The sequence below is a fragment of the Monocercomonoides exilis genome (assembly GCF_001643675.1).
Source record: "Monocercomonoides exilis strain PA203 chromosome Unknown scaffold25-1336746, whole genome shotgun sequence".
Classification (NCBI taxonomy): Eukaryota; Preaxostyla; order Oxymonadida; family Polymastigidae; genus Monocercomonoides; species Monocercomonoides exilis.
In genome coordinates this window covers 710,869-735,412 of record NW_027150570.1, presented here as the reverse complement: position 1 = coordinate 735,412, position 24,544 = coordinate 710,869, and the positions used below count along the sequence as shown (strand labels likewise).

The 24,544-nt window shown below is 40.8% G+C and overlaps 1 protein-coding gene across 1 annotated transcript; it reads left to right on the top strand.

The window, feature by feature from the left end:
* Positions 1–1,167: 1,167 nt before the first annotated feature.
* MONOS_3382 (uncharacterized protein) lies at positions 1,168–24,381 on the top strand (the record flags this gene model as incomplete). Its single annotated transcript, XM_067873380.1, has 3 exons — positions 1,168–1,453; positions 1,575–11,844; positions 12,142–24,381. The coding sequence occupies 3 exons, from the start codon at positions 1,168–1,170 to the stop codon at positions 23,993–23,995; spliced, it is 22,410 nt and encodes a 7,469-aa protein (XP_067726621.1). The 3' UTR covers positions 23,996–24,381.
* Between the last annotated feature and the right edge of the window lie 163 nt (positions 24,382–24,544).

Below are 24,544 nucleotides of genomic sequence, written 5' to 3'. Positions count from 1 at the left end.
ATCTTCTTATCTCCATTTTTAATGTGTGATCGCGAAATGCAACAGGATCAATCGACCAAATCATACAAACTTAATCTGTGAAAATAACAGTTGTCAAAACAAGCAAAACTGAAAAAAACAACCACGAAATGAAACAATTCATGTTCAGGAACACAAATATAACATTATGAAAATATGTAGAGAAGATGCAGCTTTCTGAAAATCGCCAAAACGGTTACAAAAATTTGTAAGAGTTATTGATATAAGTATAAAACAAATCAATATGAGAACGTATTCAAATAATGCGCTAAATGGAATAATCTTTTTGTGAAATGTGATGCATTTTCAAAATGATCCTTTCAGACAGTCCTAAATAAGTAATCTTTAACTCCTCCAAATAATTAGCCCATAACCATTGCACAAATAACTTTTCAAATGATCTCAAGTTATTCTTCGTGAAGCAAAAAACACACGAGATTAAATTTTTCGTTAATCAAGAAATTCTCTATATTTATTTTATAATTAGTTGCTATATTCTCTGAACGATGCGCTTTAGCAGGAAAATGAAAAACAAGTGGAGAATGATCTTATACGCAAATTGATAAATGAAAAAAGATCATCTGTAAAACGAGAACACAATAACATATATCAAGCAAAGCACATGCGTTATCAATGAAATAGATTGTTTTTTTGTTGTCTTCTTGTTTTTATTGGAAAAATTTGTAGAAAAAAATCTTTAACAAAGCAATAAATATCTTTTTTCTCCAAAAATTAATAAAAGAAGAAGTAATAAGTAAACATTGTTCTTATTCAAATGACTTGATTGTTCCTTCTTCCCATTAATCAAAGATTTTCGGGTTATTAGAAAAAATCATCATAAATCTTTATGCTGTGATAATTCATGCAAAGTGCAGAAATATTTTTCATTTCGTTCATTGTATTTATCGATAACATAAATTTGTTTGTGCTATTGTTATATATTTTAACCATTAAGGCACAAATTCTAAGCCATAATTTGGTTGGATCAGAATTGAAAGTTTGTTGTTTATCACTCAACGACTAAACTTTTAGCGACGATTCAAAGCAACTTATATTTATTAAAAAATATCTGAGCGTTTTTTCTTCAATTAAAAATAACTCAACATCTTCCAATCAATTGAATAATACCGTTAACAGCCACACAGAAAAATGATCACAAAAACACCTGAAGTGATCTCAAATAATGAATCCCTGAAGACCACTGCCTCGGCAGACAAGAACGAGAATATAAGTAAAGAAAAGAATGACAATAAACCATTCAATGGAGAAGATACCATTGAACATCAACTGTTCCAGCCACCATTTAGTGGCCATATTGATTTCGTGGGAGCTCCTACGCTTCTGAAGTTCCCAAATTATCTTCAGCAGCTGCTTAATCAAACTATTAAAGCTTTAGGACTCTTTGAATCCACACCATACCTTCTTCAGATTGGAAGTTTTGAGCTTTTTTATTTAGTGTTCAGATCAAAAATTATTTTCAAAATTTTTATTTTATAATTCGTTTAAACCATTTTTAAACATCAACTTGTATGTATATTTATTGTTTATATCTAAAGGCGAAACGCAAGATCTGAATCCACCTTCAGATGGAATCAGGATCCACCGATTTTACGAAAGTCTTATTTTGCTGGATTCCTTCTGCCATGGAGTATATACTTTGGAAGAAACAAGCGTGCGAATTTTTTTACTGTACTTAGACAAGCCGTTGGTTGTGTATCTCTTTCTCAGAATGCTCAAACCAATTATGGACAGTTATGCACCATGCACAAAGGATACTAAAGACATGTTGAACAACATCCCTAGCGAGTTCGTCAGCTCGCGCGTTATTTTTAGGCGTCAAGAGCTTTATTTACTTAAGCTGAAACTGAAAGGCCTGCTCTTGGCGCAAAAAGAGCGAAGAGTTGTATTTTTCAATGTTCCTGCACTTCTTAAGGATGATCAAGACGGCTACACTTTTGAAAGGTATCCGTTTGACGAGTCGTGCGACAATGAAAGAATTATCGAAGCCGAATACGATTATTTCCGTGATATTTACAGCGGTTATAATGAATTTCGAACAATTCACAAGAGAATTTCCTTAGAAAAAGCGTTTCTTGAAAAAAAAAACCAGATTTCTGCTGAACAAAATACGGGAAGTGGATTAATGTCTTCCTTTGCGAGCAGCACTGCCAAGAAAATGCCAGTTTCACATCAATTGAGTGATGTTGAGTCAACTGAGACTTTGTATCAGGAATATCTGCAGCTGCAAAACCAGATGATTGAGCTGGTGAAGCAGCAGCTCACGTTCAAGTCAGAGAGAGCGAGGAAAAACCTGCTGTTGAACCCGCAGTTGGCTTCTCAACTGGCTGAAGGAGCATTTCAGAGACAAAATATATACGAAAGCTCAAAAATGAGAGGTTCTTATCAAACTGGATATGAATCTATGCAATTGAAATCAGGAATGAAAGAAGAAGAAGAAGAAGGGGAAGAAGAAGAAGGGGAAGGAGAGGAGGAGGAGGAGGAAGAAGAAGAAGAAGAAGAAGAAAGAGAAGAAGACACCGGCTATTATGAGGAACGTCCAGAGGCGTCAAAGCTTCTGGTGCAGGAGCTGGACAAAGAAGTGCTAGCGATGCTGAAAGGCGAATGCAGCCAAGCTTCAATCAGACGGAATGTGGATGAAATATTCCAGAAGATTGAGAAGGAGGCGAGGGAGAAGAAGAGAAGTAGTGGGAGTTTTAATAGCTCTGTTTATAGTGTTAGCAGTATTAGCGACATTGGCAGTGTTAGCGGTGTTAGCAGCATTGGCAGCATAAGCAGTGGAAGTAAAGAACGAAATAAAAGTTTTAAAGGCAGTAGTGAAAGGAGCGTTATTAATGAAATTAATGAGAGAAACGAGAGAAATGAGGGAAAAGAAGACAAAAGCAGTGAATTCAATGAAAACAGCGTTGACACGTCTGATTTGTACAAGCTGATGAAAGAGGCGCTGCTGGAGAACATAACACAGCCAGGCTCACTGGCTGAAGGGGAGTTGTATGCGCTGTGGAACAAAGAGTTGGAGGCAGCAGGGAGTGAAGATGCACATGAAGCGTTTATGGCGGTGGAGGCAGAGGCAAAGGCAGAAGCAGAGAGAGAGAGAGAGAGAAAGAAAGAGAAAAAGGAGAAGGAGAAGGAAGAAGAAGAAAAAAGAAGTGATTTTGATGATGTAAATTTTGAAGAAGAAGAAGAAGATGATAATGAAAGCAAAATACGAAAGCGAATGATAATTGGAACAGATAAAAATTCAATCATTTCTGATTTGTCAAACGATTCGTCTTCTTCTTCATCTACACCAGCCTCTGCCTCAGCTTCAGCTTCAGTTTCAGCTTCGATTACTTCTTCATCCACATCTTCTCTTCCACCACCTGCCCCTTCTTCTTCGATGAAAAATGAATCATCGTCATCGTCTTCTTCTTCTTCTTCTTCTTCATCTGCTTCTTCATCTTCATTATCTTCCTTAAGTATACCAGAAATTAACTTAATTCCATCAACTGAAGCAGCATCTTCTCAATCATCTTTCTCTTCATCCAATGAAACCACACAAACACAACCTCTTTTATCCTCTTCCACCAAAATTTCTATGTCGAATTCCGATTCAATTTCAAACACAAATTTAAGTTTTAATTCGAATTCGGCTTCTTCATTGATTTCCACCTCACCCGATACGTTTAAAGACCCTACTCACACCACAATACCCACACCACAGTCCATTCCACAGTCCATCCCATTCAACAATCCATCAAACATTCCCTTTAACATTCACCATTCCATTACACAGAACACCCCACAATCCATACACAATTCCATACATCACCCCATTCCATTCAATCGCATTCCACAAACGCATTCACCACTTTTATCTCCATCTTCTTCTCCTGCTTCACAGAAAGAAGATGCAATTTTTGTTTCACCTGCAAACAATACTTCTGATGTTGCTTCAACTGACTTGTCAAATTCCCTTTCTTCTCTTTCTTCTTCTTCTTCTTCTTCTTCTTCAGAATCGTCGTTACCATCATCATCATCATCATCATCATCATCATCTTTCCATTCCACAAACTCCCCTCAACATTCCCAGCCCACCCATCCTACCCATTCCACCAATATCACACCATCCCTTTCTTCTCTCTCTTCTTCCTCTCTCAACCATCAACAGCAACAGCAACAGCAACAGAGTCAAGCCTTAGCTATGCAATTCATTCCTTCATATTCTTCTTTGCCTTCTCCCACTCAGCTTGTCTCTATCTCTCAGATGATGCCAATGACCAATCAAATAAACCAAACACAAAATCAGAATCAGAAGCAGCAGTCAGTTCAAGCACTGCAGCTTCAACAAGCCCAATTGCAGCATTCAGCTGCAAATCCATCCTCTGATTCTTCTTCTCCTTCTTCGTCTTCAATTTCTTCCATTTCTTCTGCATCATCAACGTCATCATCATCATCCACATCACCTTCACAGCCACAAAAGAATTCAATGTCAAACAATCAACAAATGTCGACTTTTTGTACTTCTCCTCCGCCTTCTTCTTCTTCTTCTTCCTCGTCTTCTTCAACATCAGCATCAACATCAGCTTCTGCTTCCTCTTCCTTCTCCTCTTCTTCCTCCTCTTCTTCCTCATCTCCTTCCTCCTCTCCTCTCTTCCTCGAGCCCAACGTTCTTCTCTGGGGCCAATCACACGTCAACTTACCACAAAACCCAAACCCAAACCTCACCTTCTCTTTCAATGCGCCTTCTCCTCACCCAAAGTATAACTCTTCGCAGTCATATCAAAAATTCCTCGAAACAACAGCACATAAGAAAGATATCGCAGATGCCTATAAACCTTTTAACAGCAGTCGCAGTGGTAATCTATACGCTTCACTCATCCCTGGGGTATTTCCATCGAATAATGCAGTTTCTTCTGTGATCAACCCAACAACAATGCAGGAGATGATGATGAACAATGGAGAAAATGTTCTTGTTAATCAAGAGTATCAAAGAAAGGCTGCAACATCAGCATCAGCTTCTGCATCTGCATCTTCTTCTTCTTCTTCCTCTTCCTCCTCTTCCTCTTCCTCATCATCATCAGTTCCACTAACATCAATATCATCATCATCGACTGGCAAGCCCATCCGATCTACCCCCCCCAAAAACAGCAAAAGAGACCCTCATTCTTCCCACTCAAGCTACATGATCAAGCCCACCTTTCCACCTTCCTTTGCCTGCGGCCCAGCTCCTGAAGGTGTGGTGTATATACCCCAATATGTGCAAGTCGATCACTATCAAAGAGAAAACTCGCTTTCTGTGCCACACACGGGGGGTGTGCTGAGGAGGGTGTACAAGATTGTGGTGGAGATACGCAAAAACACGAGGCTTTCGAGCTGCTTTGACGATTTGTACCATTCCGACTGCTTTTCGAAGGGGAATGTCGAGACAGGGCTGAACGACATCTTCACCACAACGCTGACACCGCAGACGCAGATTCCTCCGCCTCGTTCGCTTCTCTTTCAGAAAGTGGCGCATTCGCCGACGATTCTGAGGAAAGCAGCGAGGAGAAGGGCAAGTGAGTACGAGAGGTTCTACAGCCACGAGAAAAGACTGCCGGACTCAGAGATTGTGGAGCTGATGAAGAAGGAAGATGTGGAAGCGCAGTTAAAAGAGCAACAAAAGCAACAACAAAAAGAACAACAGAAAAAACAACGTCAATTGCAACTGCAACAGAAGAAGAAGAAGAAAAAGAAGAAGACTAGTAATAAACATGTGAATGAGAAGGAGAAAACTAAACTGGAGGCATTGAATGAAGAATATCAAGCGTCTTCATCATCATCATCATCTTTGCAGCAGCCTTCCATTCTCTCTGAAGAGCAGTCAGATAAACAGAGTTACCTGTTTCATGCAAAGAATGCCCTTCATCACAGACCTCAAACACGATCACGTTCAAACAGCAAGCAATCTTCTTCTGTGGCAGCATCAACAACATCATCAGCATCATCAGCATCTTCCTCCACAGCTAAATCAACAAACAATATGAATACATCCGCTCCTTCATCGACTTCTGCATCTTCATTTGCATCTTCATATGCATCGGCTTCTTCAGATACACTAAAACCATTTCCAGCTCTTTCTGCACTAAAGGCATCACAATCACAATCACACTCATCATCATCATTATCATCAGCTTCTTTTTCTTCTACTGCTACAACTACTTCTTCAGTTATGATTCCTGCATCTTCCTCTTCATCTACTCGCTCATCTGCATCTTCATTATCAACATCGTCTTCTTCTTCAACTTCACCATCTTCTTTATCACAGCAACAATCTTTTCCTTCATCATCTTCAATACAATCAGCACACACAATATCATCATCATCTTCCTCCTCCTCCTCCTCCTCCTCCTCTTCTTCTTCCTCTTCCTCATCATCAACTTCTTCTTCTCTGACTCCTGTTTCGAGTACAACGCGTTCCCATTATCGATCTTTAGCATCATTATATTCATCATCAACCACTTCTTCAAAAGAGATCAGCAAATATCGCTTTTCTCATCGGCGTTACAATGCAAACATTGATCCAGAGCAGAAGATGGCGCTTGCCACATACCAGATTATGTTGGATGAGAAGAAAAAAGCAGCTTTTGAAGCAGAAATACGCGAAAACACATTCAAAATACTGGACAATTGCAAGCCGTATGGAACATCGTACAGAATATTGAATATCCATCCGCTGGCTACGCTGGTGGAGAAGGAGAGGTTGATTTTGGAGGGAAGAGACAAGCAAAGAATGACATTACTGGCGTTGTTCAATGAAAGAGCGAGTTTTGGCGTGAGGAAGAGAGAAGAGAAGGAGAAAGAGAAGGAGAAGGAGAAAGAGAAAGAGAAAGAGCAGATGAAGAACACGAGAAATGGAAGTAAAGGAAGTCATGGGAACAATGCGAAGAATACGAAGAACACGAAGAATACAACTCATTCAAACACAAATTCCAACTCTTCTTTCAATTCCACTGTCAATCCAATTGACAAGCCAGACAGCCTCACTCATCTTCAGAACGTGGCTGAGTTAGCAATGCACCGTCTTTTCAATGACTACAAGATGAAAACCGCGGCTGGTGTGAAGATATCCTCATTCAATGCGAATGCTGTTTTATCTCTGGCAGATGTGAGGAAGAACAAGATGTTCTCAAATCAGGTGCTGTCGGATTTGGCGAGGAAACCTTTCTCTGCGTTGGTTGCTGAGGCTGAGGCAGAGGCGGAGGCAGAGTCAGAAGCAAAAGGAAAAGAAAAAGAAAAAATCGATGCAAAAGGAGAAGAAGAGGCAGATTCTGCTAAAGTTGCAGAAGGAATAGAAGCGAAAGAAGAAGCAAAAGTAACAAAAGAGGCAGAAGTAGCAGAAACTAAAGGAGGAAAGAAGAGTCATCCAGGGAATTCAAAAACATCAACAAAAAATAAGTCATCGAAAACATCAATTCCAGTGTCTAAAAGCAAATCTGCTTCCAAATCTCAATCTTCTTCCTCTTCCTCTTCCTCTTCCTCTTCCTCTTCCTCTTCTCCCTCCTCTTCCACCTCCCTATCATCAAAATCCAGCAGCAGTTCCCATCCATCCATGAGCTACACGTCTTCCCTCCACAAGAAAGTGATGCAAGATATCGACAACCTGTTCCGTGCTTTGTTTCCTTGGTCCCCTTGCATCAGCGCCAGAGAGCTGTCGCAGTTTCTTGTGGAGACAGTATCACTTGATGCAGTGATGGGGGAAGAGAGAAAGAGGAAAATGGAGTATTTAATGAAGGAGATACAGAAACAGAAACAGAAACAGGTGAAGAGAAGATTGGATTTTGATTCATTTTCTGCTTCTTCTTCTTCTTCTTCTTCTTCATTGTTTGAGGAAACCTCGTATGATTCTAACCCTTCTTTTCCAATTCTGCCAATAAAACATTTTTCTCCAAATGATTCTTCATCATTCTCTGACATCAACTTCCCTTCTTTGAATTCCTCTTCGTTTTTCTCCTCCTCTTCCCAAGAAACCCTTTTCTCTCTCCTTTCTTTCCTTCGCCGTGGGGTTTTCAGCGTCCCTTATCCATTTGCCTTTAAAGTGCCCTCTGCAACCGGCTCCTTCCAGTCCTTTAATGCAGAAGAGTCGTTCATCCAGCACACGTCCCGCTTCCATTTGTCCCCAGCCTCGCTTGTCGTGAACTATGAGCTGATGTCTGTGCCCATTGGGATGGAAGGCGCATTCAAAGAGCTGAAACGCACGCTGTTTGAAGAGCTGATGTTTCGTGTGGAGGACGAGATGCAGCAGTATGATTGGATGGCTGCGAAAGTGGAGTCAGTCAGAGCGTCGTTCGAGATGATTATGCGGATGGTGGAGGAGTCTGTGCTGCAGCAGAAGGAGAAGGAGATTAGGAAGATTGCTGAGGTTATCCTGAAAGAAAGTGCAAGGGGGAAAGAAAGTGCATCGACGGCAATAAAGTTCAGGATAAGTAGAAAAGATAATCATAATAATAGCAATAGTAATAATAATATTAATAATAATTCGAATAAATCACAAGCAAGCAAAACAAGACTAGCTAACAATTCGCTCTATGACATCGATCCGTCTGCTTCTGATCCAACAGACCCGACAAAGCTGTACAAAGCAGACGCCTTCTCAGTGCCGTCCACTCCACTTTCTGGATATTCTGTGTCTGAAGAATCGTCTTTGTATTCATCCTCTTCAGATTTCAAACCTCTTCCTTATCCAACATTGTCATATGCGATGCCTCTGAACATTCTGATTCTTCTATCTCGTTTCATCAAAAATGAAGATGTCGACACAATCGCTGCTCTGTATGCAGGGAAGAAAGCACACTATGCTGAAGAACTGGACCAGGCAATGGAGAACAGCAAAAACCAGCAGGTGCCGCTGCAGCAGGCGCAGCCGTATGAAAAGAGAGATTTCCCTTTTGTTTCCTTTGTGGAGTCGTTTATGAACTCAGATTTTGCGATTGAGTTGAAAATGCAGGCGCTTTCAGACAGCCCGAACCTGCGCTCGTCGAAAATGACAGGAAGATACGAAAACAACTACAGAGAGCAAATATCACAGAGGAAGAAGAAGAAGAACGAGAAGGCGAGTTCGAAGAAAGGGAACAAAGAGAAAAGTGGGAAACAGCTTTTTGGTGGTTCGATGAATCGATTGAGGAGAAGGAGTTCAGATGATATGTCACCTTTTCTGGATGAAGAGGAATATGATGATGAGGAAGAAGAAGAGGAGGAGGAGGAAGAAGATAATGATGATTACGATATTGAAGGAAAAGAAGAGAGAAAAGGAGGAAGAGGGATGGAGGAAGAGGAGGAGTTTAATGAGGAAGGAGAGGATGAAGAAACTGAAGAGGAAAGAGGAAGAGAAAGAGAATACGAAAGTGCAGAAAATGAAGAAGCTGGAGAAGATGAAGAAGAGGAACAAGAAGAGGATGATGAAGGCAAGGAGGAAGAAGAAGATGTTGAATATGAAGGGATGGAAGAAGATGAGGAAGAAAATGATATTGAAGAAAGAGAAGAAGAAAGAGCTGAAGAAAATGAAAAAGAAACAGAAGACAAAGAAGGATATGATGAAGAACAAGAAGCAGAAGCCTCATCAGAAGGCAAACAGCCAAAAGAGACCACTTCCGCAAAGCAATCACGCAAACACCTGCTCCACCAGCATTTTGCTCATCGGCAGCTGTTCAGATCGAATTTGAGTGAAGATGATGATGATGGCGACAGTTATGAATTGTCAGATGCAGACAGCGATGAGCTCATAGAAGAGGAATCAAGAAGGCGCAACGACAGAGCATACAGACCAGGGTTTTCAGTGAGAAATAGCACGAAAAGGAACAAAAGAGCACAGGATTCTGAAGGCAAAAGAGGAGGACGTGCATCATCTGGTGGAGGAAACACAGGAAAATCGTCATCTTCATCTTCATCATCGTCATCATCTTCTTCTTCCAAATCATCTTCTCTCAACAAACGACCCGAATTCGGCAAGCGCATCCGTTTCATGCACCCTTCCCCATTCACTCCTGCTGACATCATCCATTCTCCCCTCTCCGCTCCCTCTCGTTCTTCTCTCCCAATTCCTCTTGTCCTGCCCGCTGAAAGGAGATTCCCAATGCTCCCTGCAAAGCTTTCCCCATCAGCCACTGCTGCACTCGCTGCTTCCTACTCGGCATCATTGAAAACAGCATTTGGACAAGCTGGTGCTGGTTTTGTGAGTGTTTCTCAGTCAGCACAAGGACCAGCAAATATGATAGCTACATCACCTTTGCTATCTGCTTCATCATCAGCATCTTCATCATCATCATCTTCTTCTTCTTCTTTATCGCCATTGTTATCAGCTTCATCGTTAATAACACCAGCTATTGTGCAACTTGGTGCTCCTTCGCTGTCTTCTGAATTGGTATCTCAAATGGTTGCTATGCGCCAACAGCTTGCTGCACAATCTTCTGATTCTTCTTCACTGACAACATTATCTCCTACCCTTTCTTCTACAACCCCACTGATACCAACAGCTTCACAACTTTTACAAAATTCCCTTTCCTCTTCCTCTTCTTCCTCTTCTTCCTCTTCTTCCTCTTCTTCCTCTTCCTCCCAGCTCCTCAACCCATCCACCCTTCCCCAATCCATTCTCTCTCCTGCCCCAGCCATTCCTTCTTTGCCTCAACAGCCCAAAGCTCCACCCCTTCCTCTTCCCTCTGCACATCCTGTGCCTTCCACCACGAACACATCTCCGCCGGCACTCAAACTGATCTCACAAATAACATCAGCTGCTTTTCTCCATCCACAAAATAGCAACACATTTGGCTCGCTGCAAAATGGAGGAGCACAAAATTCTTATCAAGTTGGATTGAGTCAGCAATATCCTCAATCAAGTGTATTTCTGGTGAATCCCCCTTCTCCTTCTCCTCTTCCTTCTTTGTCGATTTCTTCTTCTTCTTCCTCCTCTTCTGTTTCTTCCTCATTGTCTTCGCCATCCTCAAAGTCATCATCACCATCTTCTTCTTCTGCTTCTCCTCCTCTTCTTTCTCCTCTTTCTTCTTCTTCTTCTCCCACTTCCTCTTCCTCTTCATATCCTTTCCCTTCCCGCAAGAAATCTGAAAATGATCCAGAAGCATCCATATTCCCTCAGCGTATCTCAATCCCTTCTCAGCCAACAGCAAGAGAGCTTAGTTTAGTTCTGAAAAGATACCACAAGTTCATCACAACCCCTCCTCTCCAATTGCTGAAGCAGAGCTGCAAAAAACTTGATGCTTTAACCAAAATGATGGCGCAGAACAAAAATGATATGAGAAATTCGAGTCAGAATCAGAATCAGAATCAGAAAGTGAATGCGAATTCGAATATGAACAATGCCACTTGTGTGTATTCATCGCCTGCAGAATATCAGGCATCGAAATATGCTTCTTATACTGCTGCCACTACCGCTGCTGCTTCTATTTCTTCTGGTTCCGGTTCTGTTTCTTCTGGTTCTGATCCTTCTTATTCTTTTATTTCTTCTTCTTCTGCTTCCTCTCCATCTTCTGCATCTGCATCTGCACCTGCATCTGCTTCTGCTTCTACTTCCTCTACTCCTTCTTATTCATATTTTTATGCTTATCCAACTTCTCCCTCTTCTTCCTCCTCTCCTTCAATTATTGCAATCTCTCCAGATGCACAAGAATCTTATTCACTATCCTCTCAACAAATGCAAATGCAGTTTCAATCTTCTTCTCCTTCCCCTTCTCCTTCTTCCTTTCCTCCTTCTTCCTCTTCCTCTTCCCCTTCGTCTTTATCATCTTCTCCTTCAATTACTCATTCTCCTTCTCCTTCTATCTCTCCTTCTCCTTCTATGTCTCCTTCTCCTTCCTTACTTTTCCCTTCTCTTTCTCTTTCTCTTTCTTCTTCTTCTTCTTCTTCTTCTTCTTCTTCTTCTTCCTCCTCCTCCTCTTCCTCCTCTTCCTCCTCTTCCTCCTCTTCCTCCTCTTCCTCCTCTTCCTCCTCTTCCTCCTCTTCCTCTTCATCATCATCTGATTCTTCATCTGAAGCAGCTCCATCAACATTGCAAACACCCCCTGTCACACCAACAACTCCCTCTGAATCAGCCACTCCAGAAACACTCTCAACAGAAGAATCTCCTGAAAAGAATAGCAAAACAGATGAAAAGGAAACGACAGACAGCAATGAAACAAATACAAACACAAATTCGAGCACAGATTCAAACACAAACACAGACAACACAGCCAACGCCAAATCCGAATCTGGGATTAATCTGCGTCCATCACGTGCAGCCTCCCGAAATCTCCACTGGTCAGACGCACACAATTCGCCCAGTGTTCTGTGCTGTGCGATTAGCTCTCTGTCGCAGAAGAAGCGCTGCCGCATATCAGTCAGGCTGACGTGGATGAACGGTCCGACTGCGTCTACGAAATACTACGGCTTCTTCAACCACCCTGTCAGGGCAGTCAACCTGACGCCTGTGAAGAGGCCGGTGAGAAGGCCAGAGATAAGCGGGAAGATGGATGCAGCGCAGCTTGTGGACAGGTCGAGGGAGCTTTTGTGCCCTTGCACGTCGCGTTCGATGAGGATGAACTCGTTTTTGCTGATGCTACCGACGCTGGATGAGCTGAAGGAGCTGCTGGAAGAGGAGAAGGAAGGGACAGACCCGAGGAAAGTGAATATATACCAGCTGAAGAATAACAGAGATGAAAAGTTGAGGGAAGAGGAGGAAGAGGAAGAGGAAGAAGAGGAAGAGGGAGAAGAAGAAGATGAGGATGAGGAAGGAGAAGAGGAAGAGGAAGAGGAAGAAGAGGGTGAAGAGAAAGAGGAAATGGATGAAGAAAATAGAAAAATGGAAAAAGAAAATGAAACAAAAGACGAAGAAACAGAAGATGCCGAAGAGACTGAAGAGATTGAGATAAAAGAAGAGAAGAAAATTAAACCGAAAAGTCAAAAATCAAAAGCAAAAGCAAAATCAAAAAAAACTGAAAAGGCGAAGAGGAAAGAAAAAACACAAATAAAAGGAAAAGCACAAAACTCTGATGGTACAAATAAAAATGAGGCTCTCACCGAAAATGAAACAGAGTCAGCGAGCAAGACAAATCAAAACATGTCAAATAATAACATGTCAAAATCACCCATTACAGAGCCATCAACTTCCAAGCAAGAATCATCAAAGCCTGAAGCTTCAAAAGACGACAATGCACTGAAGCCATTGGATATGGACAGAAAAGCGAAGGAGAAAGCGAACAAACTGTTTTACCTCATAAAAAATGGCCGAATGAGTTTGGAAGACTACGACTTCAAGACAGGGACATTTACAGTGCCTGAGGCAGACAAAGATGATGAAAAAACAGAAGGAGGAAAAGGAAATTCTAAGTCAGGCTCTGAAAGTGAAACAACATCAAACACAAGAAAGAGGGGTCGGACAGGAACCAGCAAAAGTGGAAATTCAACATCTAAAAAAACAGCAAAGCAAAGCTCAAGTGCAAATTCTATCACAAATTTAAATACAAGCACAAATAAGAATGAGAATTCAAATACAAACACGAATGTGACCGAAGGCAGAAGCGAAAGCGAATTGAAGACGCTGAATGACATAGTAATTCCAGCTGCCAACTCCCAGTTCTCCAGCCCCTATCCATATGGAGGGAACCCAGTGGCTGATACTTGCCCAGCGATGATCTACAAAAAGGGGACGTATGTTTCAGCCACACACAATACGAGTGGGCAGCCTTGTGCAAACAAGTCTGCTCTACACATCACCCCTTTTTTGTCATCGAATCTGGTGGTGGGCAAGCCGCTGCAGACATGTGTGGCGTTAGCTGCTCCAATTCCGACGCCTTATTCACTTGCTGCTGGCACGACAAATGCGTCAAATACAAACACGGCAAATACAACGACTGTAACAGCATCTAATGGGTCAAATGGAACAACTGGAACAGCAGATGCAACGCAACATAATGTTCAGCCAAATTCTGAGCATTCACCACAAAATAACCAGAAAGTGTTGCATTATCCTCCACAAGAAAACATTTTTTTTGGAAAGACTGAAGAATCTTCGCAGAATGTGAATTCATCATCGTCACAGGAGGTCAACAAATCAGATTTGTCAAATGAACAACAATCAGAACAGGAACAGCCAACATCTTCATCACAAAAGAAGGAAGGGGTGGATGATGTTGATTCGAGTAAGACTCCAAATGAACAGGAATCGTCAATGTTCAAAGAGAACAATGAGAAAACTTCTGAAATAGACAAAATAATTGAGCGTCCACCACAAAGTGAACAAGAACAACGAATGTCACAAGAACCGGAAGAATTGCAAGAACAACAAGAAGAATCAAATGTTAGTGCTGAAACTGAGCTAGAAAAAGCAAATGAGTCGGAAAATTTGAATGACAGTACAACGAAAGTCAAACAAAAAATTGACAAAGACAAAGAAAAAGACACAAATAAAGACGAAAAATCGAAAGATGAAGATTCCACAACAACATCTGACCAATCAGCTGCAAAACAGCCATTTTTGCCTTTCCTCACCCCTTCGCATTATGTTCCTGCTCATCTGAACTCAAACATTGGCATTCCACAAAATCCGTTTCCAAAGACATTTCCTACAGTACAAGCGCCTCTTCAGTCTTCTCACTCATCAAAGAGCATATTTCCAGCTGTCCTACCACCTCGTAACAAATCGCCTACTACTACAACTACTGCTCCTGCACAATCAGGTGCAAAGGAAACTTCTTCTTCTTTTTCTTCCTCCTCTTCTGCTTCTTCATCTATTTCTTCTTCTGCTGCTGCGATTTCACAATCTTCTGAGGCTGAATCTGCAGCTTCGTCTGCTTCAGCATTATCCTCTGCGCTCACAGCTTATGTGAAAGCGAAGATGCCTTCCTTCAAAAATTCTCTTGTGCCTTCTTCTTCTTCATCTTCTTCTTTAATACCAATATCAAAACCAACTTTGCCTTTGGATCATAAATTTGGAGCAAGTGCCGAAGGGAGAAACTTGTCTGATACGAAAATGGAGTCTGAGCAACAAAGCAAAGATGCAAACATCGTGAAAAACAAAACAAATGAAGCAGAAATCAAAGCAGAAGGGAAAACAATGGAATCACAAGAAACAAAAGAGAATGAGAAGAAAGAGGCAGAAAAGGATATTTCAATGGATGTTGAGAAGAACGAAAAAATTGATGAAAACGAAAGAGATGCAAAGAATACCAAAGGAACAGATGGGATGGAAGTGAATGAAACTTCAGATGACAAAATGTCCACAGCAGAACAAAACGAAGATGCTTCTTCAAAATCAAAGCCAAAACCGCGAAAGAAGAGAATCCCGTTTCCGTTTGAGAACAAGTTTGAGCTGCGATCCAGAACAAGAGCACGAAGCAACTCAAATTCTGAGTCAGACTCAAAAACCGAAGAAAATACAACTCCAAATAACACTTCTGCCAATAAGAACAAAAATGAACGAGTTTCATATCCTCGAAACTCACCAGAAAGCGAAACAACAAAAGGCAACATGAAAAATACACCGTATAATTCTCCAGTCAATCAACAACAATTGCACTTGCAGGCAAAGAACACAGCAATACAGCCATATGCCCAATTGAACCCGTCTTCGATAACATTTGGCAAAAGCGATCTAACATCTGTCAGATCAATCCAAGCAACCTCCACAAGCGTTGTGCTTAAGGAAAAACCCCCACAAAAGAATAGCATGCGCCAAACTACTAGTTCATTTCCTTCTCCCTCGTTTATCAATCTTGATGTCAATAACATGTCTCCTGTATCCAAAATATACACGTTGGCTACTAATATGGTGACTCCTCCTTCTTCAACTCAACCTTCTCATCCGTCTGTGTCTGTGTTAGTTCAAGCCTCTGTTTCTGCTCTTTCATCAGCCTCCTCCGCCTCTGCGGCTGCTTCTCATCTTTCTGCTTCTCTCTCTGCTTTCACTTCTTCTTCCACTTCTTCTTCTTCTTCTCCTCCTCCTCCTTACTCTTCCCCTTCTTCAACGTCTTCTTCTTCTTCTTCTTCTTCTTTGCCTTCTTCACCAGCTGTTGCCCATGAGAAAAGCCCAGTTCCAGCCCAACCTGCCACAAATACCTCTCCTCAGCAGACTCAGTCAAATAGCATCCAACAGTCTGCCAATGGAGATCCCATCTCTGATTTCGACAGTCAGACAGATGCTGTCGAAGCATTGATCGCATACAAGCCCAAGCCAGTCTATGAGCGCTATGGTTATTCATCTGAGTCTGAATGCCCCTTCTCTTTGTCATACAACCACCACGCTTCCATTCACAAGTTCGTGTCGTTCAACCAGCTCCGCGCAATCAACACATTTGCTGCTCATTTCCCGTTGGAAAGTCTCCATTTTAACCGCCAGAATTCGATTGCTTTTCATTTGGCCACATTTCCTTCTCCTATCAACCCGAAGGAGAACAAGTCGCTCCTTTCTCTTCTGCACAACCTGTCTCTTCCTTATGTGATGCCAAAGCCTTCAGCTGCTTTCTCAGCTTCGAAGGGAATTGACTTGCGTGTGCTGTCGCCGATGTCTCTGGAGATTCTGAGAACGTCGATGGAGAAGGAGATGCTTATGCACCATTCAGTTGCTGTGGGAAAGAGTCAAAGTGTATACACTGCAACTGCGCTTGCTCCGACAACAACAACGGCATCTCCTTCTTCTTCCTCCCCTACTTCCTCCTCTTCTTCTTCCTCCTCTTCCTCCTCCTCCTCTTCCTCTTCCTCTTCCTCCTCTTCCTCCTCTTCCTCCTCCTCCTCCTCCTCTTCCTCTTCCTCCTCTTCACCTTCTTCTTCATCACCATCTTTATCAGAAATGGCAAGGAGTTTGACAACAGCTGCTATGCTCAACCCTTCATTGATTAGAATTGGACATGTTAGTCAAAGCTACAACGATTCTTCTGCTAAAAATTCAGCAAGTAAAGCATCTTTCCCAGTAATACCAAACAAATCTTCATCTTCATCAAGTTTAGAAATCAACCGTGCTTCATTGATTTACGCTCCTGCTTCTGTGTTTTTTCCGTCTCCTTCTTCTTCTCCTCCTTCTCCTTTTGCTCTTTCTCCTCCAGCAACTTCACCTTCCCCAAAATCAAATTCATTGAAATATTCTTCATCTTCTCCATTGCTGTCTCATTCTGCATCAGCATCTTCTTCTTCATCTTCTTCCTCCTCCTCTTTTCCTCCAGTATCTTCCACTGCAAACAGTCCAGCAACTTCTTCTGATGCCTTCCCACCACAAGGCAACCCTCAGTCTCCAACGAATCTGTCATCATATGCTGTTGTCCAACCGCAATCACCCAGCTTCTTCAACACATCTCCTCAAATTTCAGTTACCATTCCGCCCATCCCATTCACTCACACGCTGAATCCGCTGAACGGACTTAGATGCTCTCCCCTTGTGTTCATTCCTCGTCTGCTGGAAAGGCTGGAGCTGCAGCACAAGCGCCTGCTGCTGCACAAGAGAGACTCAGACAAGATGTGGATGGCACTGCAGAACGATCAATACAGCGAGACTCTGAGCGAGTGGAAGAAGAATGCAACAACCAGAGAGTGCGCATTGGAAAAACGAAGGACGCTGTCTGAAATAGCACACTTGCCACCAAATGGCCCGTCATCGAATTATTTTGTGTTGAGCGAGCTGGATTCAATGAGTGGTTCTGCAAAGAAAAATTCGTATAATTACAATAGTAGTTATTTAAATGGATTTAATGGAGGAAATAACAATAAAAACGGTAATCATAATAATAACAATGATGATGCATATAACAGCAGTAGTAATTCAAGCACAAATAACAACAGCAATAACAGCAATAATTCAAAGCAGTCAACCTCGTCGTCTAAAAAGGGAAAGAACAGAAAGAGCAATCAAGGATGGAATAGCATGGATGAATCTGATGAGAACAAAGAGAGTGATGAAGGAACTGTTACGGAAGAAGAAAAATCAGAAGAATCGAAAGAGAAACCAACAAAGGCAAAAAATGAACAAAAAGAAAATGAAACAAAAAGTGGAAAAGTTGCAACAAGAAAGAATCTTCGAAGTTCATCCAAGAAAAATGCAAATAGCAAAAGCAAAAGCAGTAACAATAACAATGAAGACAATAATGACAGTGGCAGCGATAAAGACTCTGTTCCACTGCGTCCATCAACACCCGAACAACTTTCAAGCGAGCAAGCAATTGATGACTTTCCCTTTTCACCAGAAGAAGATACTCGCACAGGACTTCCAGTGCCAAGCTCAATGGTTCCAGATAATTTGCCTCCGGATCCGCAGATTCTGTGTGAGAACATCAGCCCCAGTGACGAAATCGGAGGAGAAGGAGATTATGTTCCACCATCGCTGAGTCTGCATCCGTCTCGCTGGGAATATGATTTGCCTTCGTTGTACATCAAAAACATGGATTCTGGCTATTCTGCTCCTGAAATGCCGATGCACTTACCAGCTCAGAAACTGCTGTGGAGTTACCGGATTGATAAAATTCTGAAAAAAAGACGGATAATGAGGGGAAAAATAAACGATAAACCTTCGTCATCTTCTTCTCCAATTGGTACTTCTGATTCGGAGCAAATGCAGTCATCTATTGCAATGGAAGAAGAACCGAAGCCAGTAATTGAAAACGAGTCCAGTTCGATGCAAGCGGACACAGTTGCAACAACATTGGAAGAACCTTCAATCTCATCAGAGTTTAAGCAATCACTGCCTCAAGGCAAGCATCAAAGTGACGAGAAAGATGGACTTTTGACACAGTCTGACACAAGTGACTCTTTCTCAAAAAAAGAAAGCCCACAATATTTGGTTGTTCTGTTAGGGCACATAGCTCGTATTTTAACTCTTATTGCAGAAGCCAGGCACACAAAAGATGTCAATCAAGCTCGAAAAGCTTCTGTAGAATTTGATGTTAAAAGTGGCATGTTTCATCGCAAGTTTCCAGAGTCATGGGAAATATTTGAGTCAATCTTGAAGTTTTTATCTTTTTTCGTGTTTTGTGTGTTTGGAATGCCTTTGATGGAGCAATATTGCGGCATTCCAAAAGACTGGAACGATTTCAGTGATTTTGATCTTTTCAATCCTTTTCCTCAGCTTCAGAAAAGCTTTTCAACTGCTTTTGATTCCGGTTCCAAGCCATATGTTATCAACAATGATTCTCAGACGAGTCAACAAAAGAAGTTTAGAACGAACCAACAAAAAGGAGTGAATTACAAAGATTTTGTGTCTTGGCTATTGGTAAGCAAGAGAAACACTCCATTCATTATGAACTCACTGCTGTTTGTGCTTATGAAAGAGTTTCTTTCACTTGTTCAAAAAATGCACAGTCTCATTTGTTCTGTGCTGGATGTGCGCTTCCAGCCGTACGATCGTCGTCCTCCAAACAGAACGACAGCTGCTGTCAGAAAGGGAATTGCCCAGAAAAATGGTGATGATGCTGAAGATCACAATAATATGGAGATGGATGTGGATGAAATGGATATGAGACAAACTGATGGTAAAAAAGAGTCAAAAGCAGTTCTTGAGAAGTTGCTTCCAATGCTATTGCCACTTCCAAATCCACAGACGATGATAGAGTCATTTCTGAGGCCAACATCAGCTGTTTCGAATGTTATGTGGTTGCTGGCACACATTGAGCGCTTGTGCAAAAGTGTCAATGAAGTTAGCAATAAGAAATCGAGTGATAAAGAAGACATTGAAAGAGAAGAAGAGCAGATGGATCCATCAGTCTATACACAGCAGATGTTTGAGGATGACTTTGTTGAGAAATTTGGTGTGTTCCAAAGTGGAGCAGCTTTAAACGTTGCTGAGAGATTCAACTGTTTGCTGGATTCAATTGATGCTGTTGCTTCTGATCCAGCCTCATTGATGCTTATGGCGCTGCACAAAACACGAATAGAGACTGAATTGAAAGAATACTCTTCAATGAAAAGGAAGAAAGATTTGATGGAATATGAAAAAACGAAAATTAATGAAAAGATTTTCAAAAAGCAAAACAGCATTCGAATGGAAATGGAAGAAGAGCATTCTTCAAAGCAGATAATGTCAAATTTGCCTGTCTATTCTCCATTTTCTTCACTTAACAAAAAGGAAAAGTCTATTTTGATGAGACTGAAATCTGCCGTTACTAAACAATTTGCTCCTTTGAAGCAGCCTCAGTTCACACCTAAAGCACAACAAGCACTTCAAATGGCCAATCGCCTTGCAAACAGAGGAAATCCAGATCTTCCAGACATTTCAAATGATGTTGTTTCGGCTATGTTGTTAGGAAGAGCAGATGGTTTTGATTCAAAGTCAATTGCAAAAGATCGTCCTCTTCATAAGTCGTTGTTTGGATCAGGAGAATGGCATTGCGAAAGAAAACGGACACATTTTTCTGCATTGAATGAGACTGTTGATTTGGACTATTTGCTTCAAGCAATAAGATTGCTTGGCGTTCCCTTTATTCAATCAATTGTTATCAACGAAAAGAGCAAAGGAAAATCATCGTCGCACAATCGATATCGAGAAAGAATGCAAAAGTCACAAGGATTGGAGAACAAATCAGATGACATTTTGATTTCTTCGTTGTTTGGAACTGTCCCAAAGAATGGAACATCAAAGCATGGATATTATTCCAGCTCAAGTTCACCAATGTTATCCAATGCTGCATACCTTTCCCCTTCCCGTTCACTTTCTCCATCTTCCTCCCCATCTCCCTCAACTTCTCCGTCTCCGTCTCCATCTCCATCTCCTTCTCCTTCTCAATCTCCATCTTTATCTTTATCTTCCTCAGGATCTCCTGTTTCGGTTCTATCACATTCTTCGACTCCATCTCCATATGCTTCTCCTATTCCTTCAAGTTTTAATTCGTCTAGTGCATTTTCTGGATCTTCTTCCTTGCCGCTATCGAAATCGGACAAAAACTCTTCTTTGTTTCCAAATGAAATGGAAAATAAAGTCAAATTGCAGTTTGGACTGACCACGGCAACATATGCCACGTTTGATGATTTGCAAGCAGCATGCATTGGCGGACCTGCTTTTGTGATGGAATATGATGCTGCGCTTTCTGTTGCTTCTGTGTCTCGCTTTGATGTTGCAACGGCGCTTGTTGTTGGAGAATCCTATTTTGCTGTTTCTCGCGCAGCATTTATGGATGCTGAGTGTTCGGCTAGAGATGACACATATTCAATGACTAGTTCTTCAAGAGAAATGGAGTTGACTGAATGGGAGCTGAGACAAAGGAGAAGAAAGCAAAATAGATTGAATTGGCACAAAATGAGAATGGATGATGGAAGTGTTTGGCCTGCTTCTTTAAGTGAATATGGTGAGAAATCAAAACATGTCCAAATGGAAAAGAAACCTTGTTTTGCACAGGATGATGATATGTTGTTGAAAGAAAGAATGTCAGAAATTACAAAGTTGTTGAGCAATCAATGTAAGATATTGTTAAGTCACGATTTGGTGGTTGATATTGGAAGAAATGTTAATAAAATTCCTGTAACTGTTTCAGTCTCTTCATATGTGCTTGCTTTTTATTTGTCACATTATGCACAGTCAACATTCCACGTGGACTTTTCTCGAAAGCAAAATTTGGTTGATGCGCTGGCTAACGATGATGAAAATCAAGTTGTACTTCCCTCGTTTGTTGGATATGTTCATTCAGATTACAATTTAATGGATAAAAGTTCGTTCGGAACTCAACATCCTAATGAAAGCTCATCATCATCCGCTCAATGTTCAGAAAGTTACTCTCCATCATTTTCCTCTTCCTCTCGGTCCATTCATTCGTCTCAACGGTCTGCTAATGTTAAGTTATTGACGTATGTGGATCCTTTTGCTAATTGGATGCGGAACCTCCCTCCATTCCCATGGGAAATTGTTGGTTCAACATATGAACTTGGTTCTAGTCATTTTCCGAGTTTTTCTGCTTCAAGTTCATCTTCTGTACATTCCAGTTTTCCAGAGATGTACGATGAAGATCTGGTTAACCAAACACACACATATCGGCCAATTTCTAACCCTGCTAGCTTTTGCCATCCACAAATGGTGCTATCAGATTCAGAGGAAAAACAAGCAAAAAAGGCATTTGAAGAATTTAACAAACCTCTGCCTGATTCAAGGGAGTACAGGAAAAGATTGAGTAACAAAAAAATGAAAAATGAAAAGAAGAAAGAGGAAAAAATAACGAAAATAGAAGAGGAAAATGACAATGAGACAACAGAGTCAGCTACTTCAGAGTTTGAAACGGAAAGCAAGTCTTCACAAAGAAATGCTCGAAATGTTAATGCACAAAGCGAAAAAGCTCTTAAGCCTTCACAGATTTCTGCCAAAAATGATTTTACAGAGAAGAAAAAGGATAATCAAAATAAGATGGAAAGTGATGGAGATTCAGGTCATTCGAGTCGATCAGAAAATTCATTGGAAAGCAAAAGCCAACCTAATTCAAGCATAACTGATACTCAAACAGAGTTATCTTTAAGAGGGAACGTTGAATCTGCAAGCACCGAAAACGAATGTTTGAGTCCAACTGCTCAAATGGATAATCTTAACAGCAAAGATTCAAGTTTTGCCCTGCATGAAAGTGATTCCTCAACATTCAAGGAGTTCGATAGTTCTCGGCATGCTTCAAAAGAAAAGAATGAACCTTCATATTTCTCCGCTAAGCGTCAAGTAAACTATCACTATGCTGTCATTGGGAGCAGGCGCATCCGTGTTCCTCAGTCTTTGAAGTTGTCTCAAGAGGAGATCACACAGCTTCGACAACTCAGCGATATTAGTACTGATGCCATCATTGAAAGGATTAGGAAGATCAGGAAGCATCAGATTCAACAGGGTAAAATGGAAGAAATGGATAAAGAATTGAACAATGCAATAGAATCTTTGCTTGGAAGGAAGATGAAAGCACAGCCAGCGCCAGTTGGTGGAGAGATGCAGCTGTCGTCGAGAGTAAAGCTTTTCGGATTTCCAGCGTCGTTGTTTGTGACCATGTCATACGAGCATTCTCTGCAGATGCACATGGCTCAGGCATTGAGTTCATCGCGGATTTTGGGGAGAAGCAAGTTCTCTTCAAAGGGTGGAGTCGATGCTGCAGCGTGCAGCGTGGGAATGTGGACGGATGCGATTGAGAAATGCACACCACACGAAAAGCACATTTCAGATAAGTTGCAGGAAAACATGATGAAAATCGAGGAGAATAAATTGAATAATTCTGAGGACAGTTCAGATTCGAAGTTGCATCAAACTGATTATTATAGAGAACCAGAACCTATTGTGAAAAAACATACATCTCTCAACACACTTTCATCAAATGAAGCTGCGCTGAGTGATAATGTGTCTGGAACGGAGCGTGTAATAACAGATATTATGGAAGGGCCAGAGGGAATATTCTTTGTTGAAGGAACTGTGGATAAGGTGCCAGTTGTTATTGCGTATCCTTCAAGGGAGTCTCATATTCGATCAGTTGTATTGGAGAAAGAAAGAGCAGTGAATAAAGATTTTTCTTATTTTACCAAACAGATGAAAGATAAGCAGGAAGGAACAACTCAAGAGAATAAAATGGATTCGACTAAAATTGACGATCATTTTAATTCATCTTTGAGATATGGAATGGAAAGAAATTTACTGGAAAGGAGCACCCAAGCCCATGTTTATGCTGATTCAAATCCTCTTGTTTTATCTTCAGGTAAAACAACCAGTTTATCAAAGTTTCCATTCAATTTGCGTAGGTCCGCACATTTTGCGAATTCCCTTCCTCCTTTTCTTCGTTCATCTGTTAAAATGCCGTGTAAATTGAGAAAAAAGACATCCAAAGTCAAAAATTTGCACGGCCAAGCGTTTTCGCAAGAGCAATCGTGTTCACAGTATTGCTCATTTTCTTCATTTATGTCTTCATCTTTTGACAACTCTTGTTCTAACCTTTCGAAAACAGCAACGTCTTCATTACGGTTGAGTTTTGATGTATTTACAGGGAATATTGTTTATTCACCTGGAACAGAGTTTGTAGGAAGAAGAAGAAAGTAAATTATTCCATGTGGATGATCCTCATGCGTATTTAATCTTTTTTTATGTTTGATTAAGTTTTTATTTGCACTTTTAATTTTGATTAGTGTTAACTTTTTATTTTCATTGTATAACGAGGTTAAATGATGAAAATTTGATCTCATCATTGTTGTATTTGTTTATCACACCTAGCAGATAAATGCTGACTTTTTGTTTTTGATTTATGTCTTTTATTATTTGCTAGCGAATGATGCCTTGTTAGAATTTGCGTTGTAAATAAATGACCTGAATTAAATCTGTTGTAATGGGAAAATGGATGAGAGTTTTATTTGAATTTTTTGTGCCATTATAAATATTTAAATGTTCAAATTGCTTGAAATAAAGCATTGTGACAATAGATTTTGAACGAATTAAAAATGACATAATCACATTTTTTTCTCCATAATTTTGATATGCAATAAAAAAGATTGCCTAAACCAAATTAATTATTTAATTCAAGAAGAACAAATTTATAAATGTCAGTATTTTATTAAAAAATATGTTCTTGTTGGATTTTGTGTAATACAGCTT